The sequence below is a fragment of the Myotis brandtii genome, unplaced genomic scaffold (assembly GCF_000412655.1).
Source record: "Myotis brandtii unplaced genomic scaffold, ASM41265v1 scaffold154, whole genome shotgun sequence".
In the NCBI taxonomy this organism is placed as follows: domain Eukaryota; kingdom Metazoa; phylum Chordata; class Mammalia; order Chiroptera; family Vespertilionidae; genus Myotis; species Myotis brandtii.
In genome coordinates, this window is record NW_005355584.1 from 5,846,513 (window position 1) to 5,862,751 (window position 16,239).

General features: G+C 49.7%; 1 protein-coding gene across 3 annotated transcripts; it reads left to right on the forward strand.

Moving 5' to 3' along the window:
* Positions 1-1,009: 1,009 nt before the first annotated feature.
* On the forward strand, positions 1,010-15,589 carry CNDP2 (CNDP dipeptidase 2 (metallopeptidase M20 family)). Of its 3 annotated transcripts, none has more exons than XM_014535898.1 (12): positions 1,010-1,165; positions 2,496-2,585; positions 3,749-3,892; positions 5,796-5,958; positions 7,353-7,441; positions 8,984-9,184; positions 10,557-10,641; positions 11,551-11,711; positions 12,214-12,378; positions 13,591-13,732; positions 13,931-14,078; positions 14,955-15,589. In XM_014535898.1, exons 2-12 carry the CDS (start codon positions 2,526-2,528, stop codon positions 15,022-15,024), a joined length of 1,428 nt encoding a protein of 475 aa, XP_014391384.1. In that variant the 5' UTR covers positions 1,010-1,165; positions 2,496-2,525; the 3' UTR covers positions 15,025-15,589. The 3 variants fall into 3 exon arrangements, with proteins under 3 accessions (XP_014391384.1, XP_014391381.1, XP_014391383.1); XM_014535895.1 differs by lacking the exon at positions 1,010-1,165 and adding an exon at positions 2,058-2,108; XM_014535897.1 differs by lacking the exon at positions 1,010-1,165 and adding an exon at positions 2,138-2,400.
* Positions 15,590-16,239: the final 650 nt, after the last annotated feature.

A 16,239-nucleotide genomic window follows, 5' to 3' on the forward strand; every position in this document is an offset into this window, starting at 1 on the left:
CGCCTCGCTAGGCATGCAGAATGGGTTCCGAGGTCGGAACCGAGGGCTCCGGGAGCAGCGGGTCGGCTTGGGATTTGGAGGGGCGGCGCCCACCGCCAGGTCTGTGTAGCCGGCGGTGACTGATACCAGGGTGTCTCGTTCAAACAGGGCCGGCGCGGAATCGGGGCTCCGCGGGCGGGGAAGGGCGCACCCTCCGTCCCTAGGCTCGCAGCAAACGGCAGCCTTTCTCTCGCCCGCAGAGCTTTTGTCGGAGGCTCTGGATGGTGCTGCCTGGCCCGGCCCCGGGCCAGGGGTCTCTAGCTCTCGCCGGCATTAAAGGCGGGGGTTGCAGCTTGCGGGTCTGAGCAGGTCGGGTGTCCCCTCAGCCTCATTTTCCTCACCTGGAGGTGATCCCGGGTCCCTGGCATCACGTCCTGGAGGCCTGGGTCTCCCAAACAGGGCCACCAGTCCGCCCCCGCCGCTAAGATGGGGTCCCGGGCGTCATCCTGGAGCCGAGTCGGTGTAAACTCGTGGAGCACCCGCACCTGTACGGGGACCTTCCATTCATACCTTTGTCGTCCCGGGTGTTTGCACGGAGGAGTGAGGAAAGATAATTTGTAAAACTGTGTTTGGGAGAAAGCTCCAGATTGGGCAAATTGGAGGTTCCTGCCGTTTTAGTGGAGGGTTTTTTGCAAAGACTCGAAGCCATGATTCGGGTATTTATTTATTGTAACGTATGCCGCGAGTTAATGGGGACAAAGATGGATTTGTAGCTGTGGTAGACGGTCCCAGGGCTCCCGGGGTCACTCCTCCTTCCGCGCCCACTAGTTTCACTAGTGAAATTTTGTTACGCCCCAGGAACTGCAGGTTTCAAGAGGGGAGTGAAAGGGTACTTATTTCGAACGGATATTTGCTTTTGTCCACTCCAACTCAGCGCTTTTACCTTAACAGGTTCCGGTCGGCAGGTCCCAGTTCATGTGGGGGAGGGGAGGACAAGAAATACTCAGAAAGTGAGTGGGAGGGACTGCTTTCGGCCCCGCCCTGGAGGGTTGGCGTCGCAATCTGGTCCGTTGACTCTCCTTCGGTGAAAGGTGCAGTGTAGGTAGTTCCGTCTTCCAGTGGCTCTACTGGAAGGCCGTGGGTTAATTGTCTGCAAAGAGCGTACTATGAAAGAGAATATACCGCAGTGAGTTTGGGATTTGTGGTATTTGATGACCAGGAACCCAAATAAAAGTGCCCAGCATAGCATGCTGTCATAGACAGCCTCCTGTTTACATTTTTGGTGATAGGTAGATGAAAATTTGACTTTATTAACGACCATGAAATCCCTCGGCGGCATTCGTGGACTGTCTTGCTGGGCTCTTTCAGAGGAGAGCCTCAGCTGAAGCCATCTGAGTTGGCTGGGAGGTTTGTAACAATTTATGGCTGGTATTTGAGGAGGAGGAAGGAGGCACTGAAAATAAGCACTTTGATCTGTTCTCACTGAACTCAGCACAGCTCTGGCAACTTCCTCAGTTGGTGAGCAGCTTCACGCTTCATGTCACAGCAGATGCAGTCACTCCCCTGTCCAGAAATCAGTTTGGAATCTGATACCAAACAAAGCATGCTCTTTAACCAGCGTGCCGGTGCCCAGGCATCAGCACTCCTGGATGTGGTGGGATCTTGTGAGTTTGCAGCTCCGGGTCTGAAATACTGCCTGTCTCGGGTATAGCTGAGCCCTTTCCAACCACTGGGTGGGATTCAAATTGTCAATTGAAGGAGGGGACAAGCAATTTTGAAAGTCCCAATATATAGCAGAATCATTTTTGTTTCATATGCATTCCAGATTTTAAAGGTGATCATCAGAGGATTTCTGCCCCCCCCCCCCTATTTGTGGGGTGAGTGGGATGTAGTGGGTCTCACACATGGGAAACTGGGTGTTAGAAAATGCACAGGGGGGTGGGGTACAGGTAGATGGAGATTAGAATAAAATCAGGCCTTCTTTCCCATGTTGCCTTTAGCAGTTTCTGGACTCAGATTGTCAACTTCCTTAAACTAAATTTATCAGCCTGTCCTGGGGCCTTTTTGCTGTGTTGTAGGCTGTGACATTTTTGCTGGGATCCTTGGAGTGATGGTTGCCTGTGGTCATAGTAAGTGGAAAGTTCTCTATGTGCTTCAGGAGAGTAAAATTAAATTAAAATTTTAAGTGCTGATAAGTCAGCATTACTGAAAAATACCTACTTTTAGTTTTCATCAGATTGTCTTCAACTCAGGCCCTTCCTTCTTTATCTGCCACTGTGACACAATTTGGGGTACATTTTCCTTCTGAAAAAGATGGGAGATCAACCTGAGCCTCTCACTGCATCCCAAAGCTTTCATTTCTGCCTCTTCGGTCACTTCCTGGAGTCCTCGTGATGACTGCTGGCACTGCTGGCCAGGAAGGTGGGGTAGGAGTTCATGACCCTGAGCAGTCAGTGACTTTTCCTCATTCGGGCCCTGTGCAGAGGCAGGAGTAACAGGTTGCTCTTCCCTCCAAGAATCTCCCAGGCCTGCCCTTTGACTGGAAGATGTCGGTCCTCGCTACCCTGTTTAAGTATGTGGATGAAAATCAGGATCGCTACATCAAGGTAAGGGAATATTTATTTATTCCAATAAACTTAAAATCCAGTTTAGTCCTTTGGGGCTCAGGGGAACTAATGTGAGTTATGCTGTTTAAATCAAGTATTAAAGACAGACAAACACTGCATGATCTCATTTCTATGTGCAATCTGAACAAGGAACTCAGAGAAGCAGGGGGTAGAACGGTGGTTACCAGGGGCTACTGGAAGTGGTGAGATCCTGATCTTAGGCAAAGGGCACACACTTTCAGTTATAAGAAGAGTAAGTTCTGGAGACTTAATGTACAGCATGGTTACCATAGTTAACAATACTATGTTGTAAACTTGAATCTGCTAAGAGAGTAGTTCTTAAGTGTTCTCACAGAAAAAAAAAAGTGTGTATGTGTGTGTATATGAAAAATAATATAATAATAAATAATATGAGAATAAACTGTTTTCCTTATAACTGTAAACCTACTTTTGCCCCACCTTGTATATATAAGTCTAGAGATCTTTTCCTTTACCTCCTCATTACACTATAGAAATTATAATTTTGGCTTTGGCAGGAAGTCTTAATATATGTTTCTAGAAATGGCAGAGCTAATTGAGATTTTTGTTTAATCTTCATCTATAATTTCTTGTAGTAGATTAAAGACCTGTTTTGCATTTAGGATGTTTTCAATGATTCAGTAGCATTATAGATTAATCTGTTACTTGAGTTTAATTTAAAGAATCATGCTTTAAAGTTATTCTTGGTAGACACATTTCAGATGAAATCTTTAGAGTTCTCATCTAAAACTTATACTTTAGAGAACTTGCCATGATAAGGATGATAACTAAGCTAACCTGGACTGAAAATCTTGGGTAGTTTCTGTACCCCTCAGTTGTAATTTTGTTAGATTCAGATATAAAGGTATTTATGGACTCTGTACATTTTATATTCACCTGATGCTTAATGGTTAAAAATACGCATTCTGACATGTTTCTGTTATGCTATATAGTTCTTGCTACAGGGTCAGTAAAAGTAGGTTTTGATGGATCTATTCTTCCATGTGTGGTCAACATGCTCAACATGGAGTGGCCACAGGTAGCAGGTCAACGTTGGGTTCCTGAAACACGGCAAAAGTATGAATGCCTTTCTTCCTTTAGGAGCACCTTTTGAGAATCCCTTTTTGCTTATTGTCCACAAACAGAAGCTTGCGGAATGGGTGGCCATCCAGAGCGTATCTGCGTGGCCCGAGAAGAGAGGGGAAATCAAAAAGATGATGGAAGTGGCCGCTGCGGATATCAAGCAGTTGGGCGGCTCCGTGGAACTGGTGGATATTGGAAAACAGAAGGTATGAGCGTACACTCAGATACCCTGCTTGTCTTTCACCAGAAAGGCCTGATTTGGATATAAATCTCTGTGTGGTTTCTTCCGTTGGACTGGGGCACAGGTTTTTGTCATTCTCAGCATTTCTCTGAGAATGTGGAGGGCTATTACCCAAGAGTAAGTTAGCATAGAGGCTATTCTTAGAAAATAACTGAGATTCACCAGAAATCAGTCTCCTTTCAAACTAGGCAGCTACACTCTATCCACGTAAGTGTAAAAACACGAAGACTCCCACTGTCCCCACACTCTGTCTCCAGCATCCCGACTTCGAGGAATAGCACTTTTTCTTGAAAAAGAGGAACTTTGTGTGTGAGCTGGATTCTGACAGGAAATTGGTTTCTTTCTAAGTGAAGTGAACAGTCCACTTACGCTAAGCCATTCCGATGATTTCAGTCCCCCACCTCCCTAAGTTGTCTTCCTCATCACTCCTCCCCCACCTGCAGCACCAGCTTAGAACACAGCCCCTCCCGATCGCACCAGACAGACAGGCTCCCTCAGGCCATGTATTTTCGAAGATGCAGTATCATTTTCTATTGCAGGGTGTGGTGAGGTTTGCTTAATCTCAGTTTTCTTGCCCAATGTTGTGTCAGTTGAGGTCATTGTCCCTGGAGTTTACTGTGGACATTCAGCTCAGTCTCCTCTTTTCATGAGTGGAAGCACCCGAGTCCCAGGTGGGCTTTGCCTCCACTGGGAACCATAGCAGTTTCCAGTGGAGATAAAATCTGGGCCTCCTGATTCCAGTCCAACCGTGTTTGTGAGGGCTGCACAGGGGTACCTGTGAGAGTTACTTACATTGAGTATTTATGAGTGGAATTTACTGGAAAGACAAATCTGAGGACCTGTAAAAATCCCCGAAGCCTGGTGCGTTCCTGAATGTATGGTATGCCTAGGGGTCTCAGAGCCCCTGGAGCTTGGGGCAGACACTTTCATCAGCCCATCATTCATCCTGATAGGCTTGTCATTTTTTACTAGTTGCTCATTTATCTCTTGATTGTAAATTGTTAGTTTAGTTTCATTACCAATTTAGTCTGTGAGTTTATTAATGTTTATTTTCACAAAGACTATTTTCTAGTAACTAGACGTCTGTGATGGTTCTAGCATGAGTATTCCTTACCCAGCAGCGACACAAAAGGATGTGTACTTTTCACCCTCCTGCACCACCCCCCCCCCAAAAAAGCACTGCTCCCGCATTTTGCTGGTGGTACTTTGTAATGGTAACAGGTTTCCCTGTTGGGATAGAGCTGGGAGAATTGTTACAGGGTGCAGGGCTGGATTTTAAAGTATCAGCTGGAGAGTTGAGCTGTTGTAGGTGTAGGAAAAGCACTGAGCTTGCCTTTGCATCCTGGTTAATGCATTGGCCCCGTTCTTACAGGATCGTTGGAGACCAGGAAGCCTTTCGGAGGACCTGCTCCAGTGCCTACTGTGCACTTTCCTGTGACTTAGTCACTGCATCCTGGTCTACAGCCCTTTCTGTGCAGAACTAATGTGATTTTCAAACACCTATCTTCTGCTTTAAGATTGTAGTAGTTTTTATCCATTATTTAGAAAATACTGAACTAAGTTGCATCCCAACCTTGCCTCTCATAACATGTTTTGTTGTATAAGAGTTAAAAAAAACAATTTGCCTTTAAAAATTTACCAAATTGCCTGAAATAGGTGAATATAATTCAGTCTTTGTACTCTGGGTTATAGCAAAGTAATTTCTTGTTAATTAAATGACTCAGTTGAGCAATATGATCTTAAACCCTATAATAGAGGGAGGTTGATGCGAAGGGATAAGAACACTTAAGGTATTTTAATAATATCTGCCATAAACACCAGGTTTTTAAACAAAGGCTGTCTTCACATGCTTCCCTCTCCTCTTGCAGCTCCCTGATGGCTCAGAGATACCACTTCCTCCCATTTTACTTGGCAAGCTGGGCTCCGACCCTCAGAAGAAGACAGTGTGCATCTATGGCCATCTGGACGTGCAACCGGCAGCCCTGGAGGATGGCTGGGACAGCGAGCCCTTCACCCTGGTGGAGCGAGACGGTAAGGATGCTCTGCTGGCAGAGGAGTGCTTCAAATCCTGCTGCTTCTCACCAGCAGAATCACCAGTACTCCCTTGGCCATCCTCCCAGAACAGGCAGTTGTGACCTAATGTCGAAATCAGCTTCCAGAAGTGTACACATGTGCACCAGACAGGAACATGAGAAAGCCTTTCCGTTCTGTGGAAATGGGGGTTTGTGGCCTTGGGTCAGTGAGGCTTCCCCAGTTCTGAACTGAGGCAGTGCAGCCCTCACATGCTGAGTCTCCACTTGACAACTCTGGAGACTCGGTGGCACTGGTTCCCCCACCTCCCTAAGTTGTCTTCCTCATCACTCCTCCCCCACCTGCAGCACCAGCTTAGAACACAGCCCCTCCCGATCGCACCAGACAGACAGGCTCCCTCCGCAGACTCGGCATCGAGGACGCTGGAAGGAGCCCGGGGGGTGCATGCCTCTTTGTCTTGTACACCTCTGTGCAGCGTGGTCCGCATGCCCCCGTCACCTCGTCAGCATTCCTCATGGAACGATGATGCTTTTAGGAGAGCTCTTTAGCTTTTGTGAAAAGTTGGGCTCAATTTAAAAGTAAATTCCCAGGGTAGTGATGGCTTTAAGCCTTATACTACTTTGGGGTGGGTCATGTTAAAACTGCCAAACATTTGCAAACAGTCTTAGGAATGAGGAAGTGAGAGTGCTGACCAGGACAGAGGGAAGCTGAGCCCCTGGCAGGAATGGCCATCCGTGCTCTGCCCTGGTCGCCCTCAGGTGCTCTGTGTCACATGACAGCAGGCCAGGGGAAGGCCTTGTTTCCCCAGGAGGGGTCCCAGGAGCAGGGGGGCAGAGGGGAGGGACTGACTCCTCACACTGAGGGAAGCAGTATTGTGCTGTTAGATTTCAGTGATCCCTGGAGACATCAGGGACAAGCATAAGTCCCATTCTTCATCAGATTAGATGTGAAATTGGGGTGGGGTGAGATTTGTCGTTCTCTTGATAAGGGTGCATCGTGCTTCCCCTCCTCTGCCCAGGTTTTCCACCCTTATTGATATCAGCTGGTTATGGAAGTAGATTTTAACCACTGGCTCACTGATAGTAAGCTCCTGACCTGGGTCTGAAGTTTGTGCCCTGAGTCAGCAGGATCGTGAGCACTGGCTAACTGCCACATCCATGGGGGACGGGAGAGGGACTTGGAGGCATCCATGTGGCTGCCTTCGATGACGGCAAATTCTTCCATCATTTTAGCAATAGTGCCGGGTAGAGACTTGGGGCTTCCAATGTCAAGAGAAATTCTCAGGGCAGACATATGTGGTTTCGCTGAGATGTTAACAGATGTTCACTGAGGGTTCACTCTCCATCTGTCTCCTTGTCATTGTAATGCTATGAATTTGCTGATTGCTGTTCCAGGCAAACTGTACGGGAGAGGTTCAACTGATGACAAGGGGCCAGTGGCCGGCTGGATGAATGCCCTGGAAGCCTTTCAGAAAACAAGTCAAGTATGTCACCCTCCTTGAGCCTGGTTCACCCCGTTCCATCTGAGCGTAACAAGGCCAGGCTTCTCAAGATCAAAGATCACTAGGATGTGAGACAGCAGGCTCCCCCCAAAGTGTCAGCCCAGTGACTCAGATTTTAGATGAGAGGTCGTGTTCCAGCTTCAGGAAACGCTGCAGGTGTAATTGTTTTACAGTGTTCAAGGGTCGCATTACTGATGACTCGGCAGGAACCCAGGCCACACACAAATGACCCACCCACCTGGGCTGTGGTAGCAGACAAACCCCTTTCTCTGCATGGTTTACAGCCTCCTAAAAATACATTTTATTTTTAGAAATATATTTCCTTAAGTAGGAAATCTCCACTCCTTGTTGAAAGTTTGTAAACTTTAGAGAAGTAGAGAGAAAATGTTGCCTAGAATCTCAACCCTAAGAGACTTAATATTTTGGTACTTACCAATCTTTTCAACTGTTTTAACCTAATTGTGATCAAGTGTACTGATGGTTTTTGCATCTTGCCTTTCTCTTGTATCATGATAAAATTAGAATTGTAAGGCAAGCACATTTGTTAGAGCATGAAATGGTAGATCCAAATAGGGCCCAGGGGTCCATTGTGCACAGGAGAAAGCCGAGGCCCAGAACCACTGGATGGCAGTGCTCTCATGGCCGCCACATGCTGGGCACAGGGACTGAGGGCAACTGAGAGAAGGGGTGGCCGTGTGCAGGGCAGAGCCACCCAAAGCAGCTCTACTTACCTGTTCCATATACCAAGGTTCCCAGAAGGATTCCATCTGAGGGGCAGAGGAGGGGAGGTGCGCCTGAGCAGTGCCACCCGGGGGCAGTTCTGATCAGGACTGTGCAAACTTGAGTCCCAGTGAGGCCCTGCCATGCCACAGCCTTCATTTTCTCGTGTGTGGAAGGCCACCTGCCTCACCACACAGCACTGGGAGACCTGGAAAACTGCAGAGAGGAGCCGATGGACAGACGGCAGCATCCTCTCTTTAAGAAAAGGTACTTCAGTGCGAGCAGGAGGTCATAGTGCAGGAGTACCTTCTAAATTAGGAAGAGGCTTTCCCTCCCTCGAGGGCACTGGTGGTGGCCACAAGGGTGCAAATGAAGACTCCTAGGAAGAGGCTTTCCCTCCCTCGGCACTGGTGGTGGCCACAAGGGTGCAAATGAAGACTCCTCTGGTTTCTTTGCGTACAGCCTTCAGAGAGCAGCTCAGGCCTTAATGGAGACTCCTGACCTGCGCTGGGTGAGCACCCAGATACCTGTGACTCAGAAGTGTGGTCCCCTGAGGAGTTGCTGGCAAGGAGCTCTCAGTGAGGATGTAGCTGTGGCTGGAGCCAGGCTTATCCCCTGACACAGCCCAGCACCTGGGGACTGAGGGTCATTGAGAACTGCACACCTCCTGCCAGAGTGCTTGGTCTGGAGGAAGTTGGGTATTTGAAATTGGTGATTTCACATTTGGTGACTTCCTGTATGTTGTCTCTAAGAACTAAAGGTATGTGAAAGCTGAATGCCTGTGACTCTCTTTTCCTATCACAGGAAATCCCTGTTAACATCCGGTTCTGTCTGGAGGGCATGGAGGAGTCGGGCTCCGAGGGCTTGGATGAACTGATTTTTGCCCAAAAGGACACCTTCTTTAAAGACGTGGACTACGTCTGCATTTCTGACAACTACTGGCTGGGGAAGAAGAAGCCCTGCATCACCTACGGCCTCAGGGGCATCTGCTACTTTTTCATCGAGGTATCGGCCACGTTCCCCATGTCCCAGGGTGATTCCCCTGTGGTGCTTCATGCCCAATGCTACCAGAATCAGCATCATCCACCTTCAAGCTAGGCTGTATTCTTTGCAGGATTGTCTTGCACAGTTGAGAAAAGATGAAGTGCTAGTCCGTGTAGGAAGACTGAGACTTAGGCAGAACATTTTAGGAAGACTTCCTTTCAGAAGTGACAGTGTTCATATTTTAGCCCCTAAGCTCTTATCCCTTGCCTGAGTGATCTTGAGGGAACTAGGACGTTACCCTCGACACAGAAGCCCAGGAGGATGGACGTGCCACTCACTGGTGGGCTGAGCCTCAGTCTTCTCCTCTACACAGAGAGGTGGGGGGTTCCTACCGCACAGGTGACTGTGATTAGTTCCTGCATGTGAGGGTGGTCTATAGACTCAAAAGTTCCAGGAACGATCATAGTTGCTGTACTGAGCACTCACTCTGTGCAAGGCATCTTTCTACCTGCTGTATGATAACCGACGGGGACACAGTAGCTGGGTGGTGAGTGGTCTTACTCTGCTACAGGTGAGGAGGCAGAGGCCCAGGGCAGTTACTGCCTTATCCTGGTTACACATTGTGGCAATGGTGGGGCGGAGACTGACCCCAGGTCCTTGGGCTCCAGGTCCTTGGGCTCCAGGTCCCTTCTGGCTCTTTTTCCTGGTTGTTGTTGCCCTTTTAGTAGCTCTTGCAGGGTATCCCTGAAACCACTGCAAAAGGCTCTGAGAGCTGGGGGAGTTGCCCTGCTCAGTTCTGCTAGCTCACCTGTGCTCAGCACTCCTAGCTCACCTGTGCTCAGCACTCCTAGCTCACCTGTGCTCAGTACTCTTAGCTCACCTGTGCTCAGTACTCCTAGCTCACCTGTGCTCAGCACTCCTAGCTCACCTGTGCTCAGTACTCCTAGCTCATCTATGCTCAGTACTCCTAGCTCACCTGTGCTCAGCACTCCTAGCTCACCTGTGCTCAGTACTCCTAGCTCAACTGTGCTCAGCACTCCTAGCTCATCTATGCTCAGCACTCCTAGCTCAACTGTGCTCAGCACTCCTAGCTCACCTGTGCTCAGCACTCCTAGCTCACCTGTGCTCAGTACTTGCTCACTTGGGGTCAGTATTCTTAATTCACCTGTGGTTATATTCCTGGTTTACCTGTGGTTGGCATTTCCAAGGGTATTTTCTATTGTTTCAAGTTTTGTAATTTAGGAAATGCCTTGCTTTGCTCATTGAGGGAGTAAATTTTGATTTTAAAAATTGCCTGTCAGGTCTTGTGAATGTTCTTGGTTCAATTTACTGTCACATGATAAAAATAAGCTCCCACTAAGCAGCCCAATAGAGTGGTCTTTGTTCCTTCCAGGTGGAATGCAGTGACAAAGACCTGCACTCTGGGGTGTACGGGGGCTCAGTGCATGAGGCCATGACGGATCTCATTACGCTGATGGGTAAGCCGGGTTTCAGTCACGACTTAGAGATTTGGGAGACCAGCTGGTGGGCTCTTTCCAGGCTGTCATCAGCATTTGGTGCATTCCAGCGTTCTTCATGATCCACTTCCCTGTTACTCTGCGGCTCCCTTGCTCTGCTCACTGTTCCCTTTAAAAGATTGGGTATGGATGCCTCGTTTCTGCCTTCCTCTTCCTCACACCCTTAACTTCCTGTGTAGCTAAACCCTGTCTCGCCTCCAGGACCCAGCTGGGCACCCCTGGCTCCTTCAGCCCTCTCTGGCCCTGTCCAGCCTGTCCCCTAGATTCCCACAACTGCCCTTCCTCTGGACACGTGTGTCACGTCTCTCAGACAGCATCTGCTTCAGCCCGTTTGACATTGTAACTGGCCACAGTGAGGGCTCCTGCATGGTTGGCTCTTTGAGAATGAGACCCCAGCTCACTCTCCCTGGCGTCCTGTTGCCTCACCATATGGTTTGTTGTGCTGTTTCTTTCCCGGATGGATGGTGGCTGCCATCTGTGGAGTCTGTTGCTCCTGGGACTGGAGTCTACTCTGTCCTTCCCTCTAGTTCCCTCTCAGCTTGGGAGCAGCTATTTTCTTGTGGAAACCACATTGAAAAGGCAATATTGGAGAGTGTCATGGTTTTTAGAGGAGGTCTGGGGCCACTCTGTTCAGTGTGTCCTGGTCTGTGACCGTGGACAGCTCACCTGCCCCTTCGTATCTAAGTCTCTTTGTCTTAAAATGGGAAGATGGCACTGCTCACCTCACTGGGTTATTACGGTAGTTAACTGATGTATGAGCACAGGTACCCGAGCGCTCACGTGTGCCCAGGAAAGGTGACCACGGGGCTCTTGTGCCAGGACTCCCTGCAGCCTGTGCGCTGAGCACCCACCGTTCCCTTTCTCCTCCAGGCTGCTTGGTGGACAGGAAGGGAAAGATCCTCATCCCCGGCATCAGCGAGGCTGTGGCGCCCGTGACAGAGGAGGAGCTGAAGCTCTACGACCAGATCGACTTTGACCTGGAGGAGTACGCCAAGGACGTGGGGGCGCAGACCCTGCTGCACGGCTGCAAGGTGCTGCCTTGGCCACGCCAAGACCTGTCTGTCCCCAAGCCTCCCAACTGTAGGGGCCCCGTGGGAAGGAGCAGAGGGGCTGGCAGAGATCTGGGCATTTCTCTGGGCACCTGAGTCATCGGAAGGTGCAGACCACTCCCAGGCTGGGTGCTGAGAGGTTGTTAGAAATGTCAAATATTGACTGGTGATGATGTGGGCCCTGGAATACATGCAGAGAAAACCTAGAGGCCGGTAGCTCTCGCCTGTTTCCATGTGTAGGATGATCTCTAGGACAGGCCAGAGACGGTGTAAGGCCTACCTGGCAGAGCCCGCTCAGTTCCTGGTTTATGAGGTCAGGATGTAAGTCACATTCAGGTCAGCCAGCATTAACTGAACTCCTGCGGGGTCTGCACCTCCTTCCTGTGCTCAGGAAAGGGCCGGCTGTGACTAAGAGGGACCTCCCAGACGACATTCCTGTCTCCTCTGAAAGCTGTCCCCTGAACTGCTCTGTCATTTTCTGCAGAAAGACGTCCTGATGCACAGATGGCGGTTCCCGTCCCTCTCCCTCCACGGGATCGAAGGTGCCTTCTCCGGCTCAGGGGCCAAGACCGTGATTCCTAGGAAAGTGGTTGGCAAGTTCTCCATCAGGCTCGTGCCCAACATGACTCCTGAGGTTGTCAGCGAGCAGGTACATGGGGCAGTGGGACTCGGGGAGGGGGCTGCCGTGCACCGGCAAAGATTCAGGGGCCAAAAGGTTTTCCTCCGAACAACTGAAAAACACAAACCCAAAACCACATGTCCCCGCCTCTTGGCTATGGCCAACTCAGTAATTACTAGAATAAGCAGTTCAGAAACTGATCGAAGATAAAGGCCACATTAAAAAGCATTACGTGTAAGTGACCTTTGTCAGTGCTGAGGCGTGCCCAAACCTGATCTCTGACTTCAGGTCAGATGCTGACTTTGGGTCCAATATGTTATGGTGAGGGTCCAAGGGAGCACCCTCTGGGCCGTGGTGAGGAGCGGAGGGGAAGACTCCTGTCAGGGAAGATTTCAGAGGGGCAAATTCTGATCGCTGCAGGCCCGCCAGGCTTCCCGGGAGCAGTCATCCAGACGGGAAAGTTTGGAGGATAGAATTAAGGGCTTCCCTATGGGGAGAGGACACTGAGGACTGGCATTTTGTCATCAAGAGGTCTCCCTGGGTCGGCACCTGGCTCTATTTTTGGTCTGGATGTGATCTTTTTTATAAAGCAAGTCAAAGAACAATTTTGAAAACTTGGTTTAAATATTATCATTATATGGGAACATCTACATAAAGGGTGAATTAAAACATTACCTTTTACCTGCAAATAACTGGCTTTTGATTCTTGATAAAAATCCCCTTTTCTGTTATCACAGTTATGCAGATCAGCATTTAGCAGCAGAAAATTCACTGTAGACTCACTCTAGACCAGCGGTTCTCAACCTGTGGATCGCGACCCCTTTGGCAGTCAAACGACCCTTTCACAGGGGTCGCCTAAGACCATCCTGCATATGAGATATTTACATTACGATTCATAACAGTAGCAGCATTACAGTTATGAAGTAGCAACGAAAATAATTTTATGGTTGGGTCACAACATGAGGAACTGTATTTAAAGGGCCAGAAGGTTGAGAACCACTGCTCCAGACCCATTGTAGACCTGTTATAGTCTCACTGTGGACTCATGGTGGACTTACCATAGGCTAATTGTAAACCACTGTAGACTCACTCTAGATCCATTGTAGACCTGTGTGGATTCACTGTAGACTCCTGGTGGACTTACTGTAGGCTACTTACAAGCCATGTGGACTCACTGTAGATCTGCTGTGGGTCAGGAGCAGAGCTTTATAATACATTATGTCTCTTCTGTTTGTGGTTCAGGTTACAAAGTACTTGACAAAGAAGTTTGCTGAACTGCAGAGCCCCAACAAATTCAAGGTGTACATGGGCCATGGTGGGAAGCCCTGGGTGTCTGACTTCAACCACCCTCATTACATGGCTGGGAGAAGAGCCCTGAAAACAGGTCAGACATTCTCCCGGGGACAATGCCAGGGCCCTCAGCATGTCTGCTAGGGCTCTGCCGTGTCATATGACATGTAGCTATATAGTGATGCTGTGAGGGGCTGCTGTCCCAGGGCCCGACCTTGGTGCTGCGGGTAGTGGGTATGCGGGGGAGCCTCAGCCCCCAAGCTCACTATTTCTTTTATTTCATTCCCTCTAGTTTTTGGTGTTGAGCCGGACTTAACCAGGGAAGGTGGCAGTATTCCTGTGACTTTGACTTTTCAGGAGGCCACAGGCAAGAATGTCATGCTGTTGCCCGTGGGGTCCGCTGATGATGGCGCCCACTCCCAGAATGAAAAACTCAACAGGTGAGGCTCTGGATCCTCAGTCCTGAATCTGGGTTAGTTTCCTTGTGGATACCAGTGAGAAATCCTGTGAAAGCCAGGGCATCCCCTGCACCCCTTCCTCCTCCACACCTGCCCCTTTCCTGCTGCTAAGAGGTGATTTCTGGGACCCCCTCCCCCTGCACTCTCTACCATCTGTCCTTGGTGGAGGGAACACTGGTGGGAGGTAGGGAAGGAAGCCTGTGGGAGGTGGCGGTTCTTCAGAACAAGTTTCGCCCAGTGGTCTGTTGATCTCTGTGCTTCCCCAGCGACTCCTGAAGGACCCCTGCACCTTCCTGTTTGGAAGTCCTCATGTCATTACTGGCTCCATAAGCTACTTTTCTCCTTCCTGGCTTATACAGACGTGATGGGGTCTTTAACCAACAGAGACGGAAGTTGATCTCTGAGTTGGCAGCTGTGAGGAGAGACCCACGAAGGCAGGGAGACCTCAAAGGCAGTCAGGAAGAGCAGAGGAGGATAGGAAACAGGGGTCGTCTTGGGGTCAGGGACTAAGAGGCAGAGGCCTTGCATGGAGGATGGAAGGGAGGGACAGAGACCAAGGTCCTAAGACACCAGGTGGCGGCTTCGGATCCAAACAAACAACAGAGGGCCATGATCAAGGCAAGGCCTTTGGTAGTCGGGGCTAGGTGAGATCCCATCTATTCGATGAGTCCAGGGCCAGGACCGGTCCCTGCTGGGACACTTGGGCTGAGCCTATATTTGAGAACCAGGTGCCCAAATTCTAAAGGCAAGCAGAACTCAGGGCCCGCACACCAGGACGGTGGGACGCTCCCAGAATGCCACATGCATGCCTGGACCTCGGGACACCAGCCAACGCCATGACTTGTTCCTCTCCATCAGGCACAACTACATAGAAGGAACCAAAATGCTGGCTGCGTACCTGTATGAAGTGTCTCAGCTGAAGAACTGAGAGGCCCCGTGTCCCTGGAGCACCTCTGAAGGCACCCGCCCTCCACCTGCATCCTCTCTGATCGCTCCAGAAAGCAGCCTGTCTTCCTCCTCTCTTGTCACACCACACACAGACATCCAGGAATGGACATGGGAGCACCAACCTGTTCCTGAATGACATGGCCTACACCGGGCAGTTACACATGTTCAGTCCTGGGGTATCAGTGACTCCGAATGTCAGCTGAATTCTCCGAGCTGCCCAGCATGGCTTGGTCTCCAGGACTCACAGCAAAAGTTCTTCTGTAGAAGGTTCTGGTTGACATCTAGTCAGACTAAACAGAGGCCTGCTGATTCTGGCCCCACCTCTGCCTCTGATTCAGGGTCGGGCACACAGAGTATCTAGGTGGGGCGTATGACGAGTGAGGGCCTCCCTTTCTGGTCCCTTGCTGTCCTGCAGTTCTGTCCTTTACTGAACACTGTAACCCTCCTGTCTTCTTGCTAACCCTCCAAACCTGAACCTAACTGGAAGGCTCATGTGGTCTGTCTGTGCCGATGAATAAAAAGTACAAATGGAGCCTCTGGAAGCATCCCTGCCCCCTGACTTACCCAGCAGCACCCTGCGTGTGGAGGGTGGTGTGTTGTGGGGGCTTCAGGTGGGGGTGGGTCTTCTCTCCAAGGTCCCCAGGTCGAGTGGAGACTCACGGCCCCTCCATAGCTGTTAGGGAAGTGTCTATCCCCATCCCCATGCCTTATGCTGCCTAGACACCAAAAATCAAGTCAGATTGGTTTAAACAAATGGAGGTTTACTGGCTCAGCTGGTAAAAGCCCAGAGTAAATGGGAAACAGTGCTTAATTCATTTCAAAGTCTCTATAGTTTGTCCACATTGCTGACCATCTTCACTCGGATCAGAACTGGGATGTGAAATGGGGCTGCTATTTATTGAGCCCTCATATCTACACTGATGGAACAGAATGATGACATTAGAAGTCATTGTTTTAGCCCAGCCTGTGTGGCTCAGTGATTGAACGTTGACCCATGAACCAGGAGGTCAGAGTTCGATTCCTGATTAGGACACATGCTTGGGTTGCGGACTCAGTCCCCAGTAGAGGGTGTGCAGAAGGCAGCTGATTGATGATTCTCTCTCATCATTGATATTTCTCTCTCTCCTTTCCTCTCTGAAGTCAATACACATTTATATATATATTAAAAAAAAACTCATTGTTTTGGCCCCCATGC

Bases quoted from the DNA above. Each gene is read 5' to 3' on its own strand.
- CNDP2 (XM_014535898.1), top strand. From the start codon at position 2,526: ATGTCGGTCCTCGCTACCCTGTTTAAGTATGTGGATGAAAATCAGGAT. The intron at 2,586-3,748 runs GTAAGGGAATAT...GTCCACAAACAG, and splicing joins ATCAGGATCGCTACATCAAG to AAGCTTGCGGAATGGGTGGC. The intron at 3,893-5,795 runs GTATGAGCGTAC...CTCCTCTTGCAG, and splicing joins TGGATATTGGAAAACAGAAG to CTCCCTGATGGCTCAGAGAT.